This window comes from Xiphophorus couchianus, chromosome 15 (assembly GCF_001444195.1).
Source record: "Xiphophorus couchianus chromosome 15, X_couchianus-1.0, whole genome shotgun sequence".
Classification (NCBI taxonomy): domain Eukaryota; kingdom Metazoa; phylum Chordata; class Actinopteri; order Cyprinodontiformes; family Poeciliidae; genus Xiphophorus; species Xiphophorus couchianus.
Window position 1 is genome coordinate 4,173,025 of NC_040242.1, and position 4,053 is coordinate 4,177,077.

General features: G+C 35.5%; 1 protein-coding gene across 1 annotated transcript; it reads right to left on the minus strand.

Moving 5' to 3' along the window:
* Positions 1-234: 234 nt before the first annotated feature.
* LOC114158158 (uncharacterized) lies at positions 235-2,968 on the minus strand. Its single transcript, XM_028039463.1, has 3 exons — positions 2,899-2,968; positions 1,551-2,754; positions 235-1,502 (listed from the first exon to the last, which is right to left on the minus strand). The coding sequence occupies exons 2-3, from the start codon at positions 2,729-2,731 to the stop codon at positions 443-445; spliced, it is 2,241 nt and encodes a 746-aa protein (XP_027895264.1). The 5' UTR covers positions 2,732-2,754; positions 2,899-2,968; the 3' UTR covers positions 235-442.
* Positions 2,969-4,053: the final 1,085 nt, after the last annotated feature.

Sequence of the window (4,053 nt, forward strand, 5' to 3'; positions counted from 1 at the left end):
TACTGTGAATATAATCAATCTGCACTTGGTTAAAATCAGACATTTAACAATATTTTACTCACATTTTCATTGATATTCATTAATATTTGTGATTTATAATCTAACACAGTGTTTTTTCCTCATAAAATGTTTTCTATTCTTTGTGCTAAATAAAAGAAAGATAAAAATAAGCAGAAATAAGAAGAATCTTTAAAATAAGAAGCAAACAATAAATCGTACAAAGTTTAGTTTTTCTGTCATTTGACTCGTTTGTGATTCAGTTTCTACTGTCAGCAGGAAAAGAAATCCTGTTTTAATTTTCTAAATATTTCTGGGAGTTTTATCTGGAGCTGCGGATTCATTTGACTTTAGCTTTTTTTAAGCATTTATCAGCTGAACTTTGATCACCTTCATGTTTTTATAGTTGCCTGTATTGATAAAACCTCCAGGATCTGAATCGTCTTTATATTTCTCTCCTCCTTGAACCTCCAGAGCCACCAGCAGAGCCTGCAGGACGTTCCTGATTTTCTGTTTGAAATCTCTGCAGTGAATCTTTACCAAAGTGTAGCTCTAGTTCTCTTGAGACATTGTCATTTTCCCAGTCGCCATTTTGCTTCACTATGTTCCCAGGAGCTCTGATCCAGTTTGATTTGTCTCCATGGCAATGAATCATAGACTCAAGGGTCTTAGACATGGCTGACAACTCAGAGAGTTTGAACTGTTTTCGTGTCTCTTTAAATACAATTTTGAACTGTTTGGCCCGTGTTCTCACAGTCTCCATTTTTTCATCTACTTCTGACTTATTTCCAAAGATCATCATGTAATTGTTACAGATAACAGCAGATGGTTCTAAGTTTTTCTTTAGATCATTAATAATGATGATGTGGAGGAGCTGAGAGAGGCAGCTTATTCTAGGCAAACCAGAGGAACCTTTTTGGATGGAAAGAAAACTTTCTATCAGTTTAAGATTTGAATCTGAGAAATAAGGTTTCTGAAGTTTTGTAATCAGCAGATCATGACTGATTTCGTCAAAGGAAGAAGTGAAATCCAGGAACACAGCTTCAACTGCTGTGTTTGCTTCACCCAGTGAGAGCCAATCAGTTTTTAGTTGCTCCAGTTTTCCTTGAAGTGTTGCTATAGATATGTTTTCAATAAAGTACGGTTTTGCCTGCTCATAAAGAATGACATCAAATATGTAACTTAATATGATGTGTAATCTGACAGCACCACTTTTCTGTCTGATATTATAATAGTTGTCTGTTGAAAATGGGAATGATTTGATTTTTTTAAGCTTATCAGGAATCTCTCCAATCTTAATGTATCCATTCAGGATCTCTCGGATCGTAGCAGAGATAGAACCAGCTGCAAGTTCCCACAGTTCAGCTTCAGTTTCATCTATGACCTTAACCACATGATCACAGACATACTCCAAACATGTCTTCACTTCTGTAAATCTAGTCTCTTGAAATACTTCACTTCTCGTTCTATTCCTCTGTCCATCTACAGGATCTATAACAGATCCTGAATCTGTGGTTTCAGTGCTGGTTTGATCGATTTGCTGTGGATCTTCCTGTGGATCTTCCTGTGAGGCTTCAATCTCAGGGAGATGAAAAGGGAAAGTTTCTTCTGACTCTGTAGCATCATTTTTATCTCCTGCTGGATTCTGAGGTTTTCCATTGATGTAGTTATCAATCTTTTCCTGAAGTTTCTTTTTTTTCTTCATAGAGTTATAGATGTCTTTTATCATTTTATATTTTTCTTTATCTCTGCCAGATACAAAATCTTCCAACGATTTATTCAACTTCAATAAACAATAAATATTTTGGCTCTTTAATGGGGCATGTTCATCTGCTACTTGGAGAAAACTCTTAGTAAACTCTTGCAGAGGCTTTTTATAGACTTCCTCCAAATTTTTCTTCATATCTGTATGAAATTTCTCTTTTTCAGACTGGATTTGTCTAAACTTTCCTTTACTCTGAATAGTCTTTCTTTTGACCTTTACGGTAATGAGGTTATGGTCACTGCAGCCTGTAGGAATGTTTTCTACTTCTAAAGAATCCGTTCCTGAAATATTAGTATAAATGTGATCAATGCATGTTGCTGAATCTAGAGTCAGCCTGGTAGCAGCTTTAACGATCTGAGTCCAACTCTGACTAGATATAAAAACATCAGCTTTTTTCTTCTCAGAGTTTGACAACCAGTCAATGTTAAAGTCGCCCATCAGAAAAATATCTTTATCTTCCTTCTCCTTTGACATCAGAGTCATCGTCTCCCTGATGTGTTTTAAATATGTTGTTTGATTTTTTTTAGGTATGTAACAACATCCCAGTAAAACTGGTCGACTGTCAGGAAGCTCCATCTCAACCCAAATGATCTCAGCTTTAGGATTCTCCTCATCAGCTTCAGCCTTCATCAGGTCGGGTCTTAATCTGGTTTTAATATGATCCTGAACATAGAGAGCGACTCCACCTCCTGTATTGTTTCTCTTGTCCTTCTTGTCTCTCCTCCACATCCTGAATCCTGGTATATAAACGTCACTCTCTTTAACGGTGCTGTTCAGTCTAATTTCACACAGAGCCACAACATGGAGCTTATCACGAGCAATAATGTGTCGAATTTCATGAGTTTTGTTTCTCAGACCATTAATGTTCAGCAGAGCCACTGATAATTTCTCATCTTCAGAGTTTTCCTCCTGTGATGCAGGTGAGGGAGTCTGAGATGATGTTTGGTTTTCATGTGGTAAACTTGCCATGGTGACGACCTTCTCTCCTCTCTGTTGTTCCTTAAAGACACAGAAACACTCAGATATTAAACCAACTTCCTGCTAAACTGATATCAGATTAAATCGACCTGCAGTTTGATTTAAAATCTGATCAATATTGAATATTTACAGTCTGATCCTCCAGCTCAGCTTCTGACCTTTGACCTTCAGGATGGAGGAAGCTCTGACCTCTGGGTCTCTGTCTCTGAAATCACAACAATCTCTGTTTCCTCAGGAACAAACTGGTTTGATGTGGATCAGCTCAGCCTGGTTCTACTGGGTCAGACTGGGAGGAAGTGATGATGAAGATGAAGAGCTGCTGGAAAACACAACAGTTTATATCAAACATCCAACATGTTGGGTTAAATTTAGCGGAGGGAAGAGTAACTTTATTTTTATTCAAGTTAAAGTTAAAAATTTATTGTTAAAAATCGTCATGAATAACTGATCAGAACATTTGATTAATATTTAAAAATGATGTCAGACAGAAAATATAAAGCTGTTAAAATTCTAATATTTTAAGAATAAAATAATAAAAAATACAAATATTTTACATATTTTAGATTCTATTCTGTTTTAATTAAAACATGTTTGTTCTCCATTCAGTGAAGTTACAGTAATGATAAATTATATTAATATGACTCAAGCAGAAATAAAAAGCAAATTAACTGAAATGTAATTTGAAAAGATCAATAATGTTTAAAAAAAAAGGTTAAAGGTCATTAATGCTTCTACCAACAAAAAATAATCATTTTTTTTACAGCTAAAAGTTTTTCATAAACAACATTAATGAAACTGTTTGAAAATATGAAAGTCGTTTGAATTTAATATAAATAAAACTGAGTAACATGAGAAGTGATGGTGAATCACATCATCCATGAAACAGACATGAATTAATAGATAGATAGATAGATAGATAGATAGATAGATAGATAGATAGATAGATAGATAGATAGATAGATAGATAGATAGATAGATAGATAGATAGATAGATAGATAGATAGATAGATAGATAGATAGATAGATAGATAGATAGATAGATAGATAGATAGATAGATAGATAGATAGATAGATAGATAGAAAACGTTTCCTCACCTCTGAGGTCGATGTGAATCAAACTCCTTCTGCTTCTCAGCTGAACTTCTGCCTTTATATTCTGACTCCGTCTGAAGTCCCGGCCCAGTTCCTCCTCCTGGACCCGGAGGATTTACTTTCTCTTCCATGTTCCAGTCAACAGTCAGAACTTCCTGTTCATCAGGTGTTCGTGGTCGGACCTGTTCTGGTCCAGGTGAGGCCACACCTGAGAAGGCATG

Coding starts and splice junctions, on each gene's coding strand:
- LOC114158158 (XM_028039463.1), bottom strand. CDS start 2,731: ATGGCAAGTTTACCACATGAAAACCAAACATCATCTCAGACTCCCTCA. Junction 1,503..1,550: donor GCCTCACAGGAAGATCCACA/GGAAGATCCACA, acceptor AACCACAGATTC/AGGATCTGTTATAGATCCTG.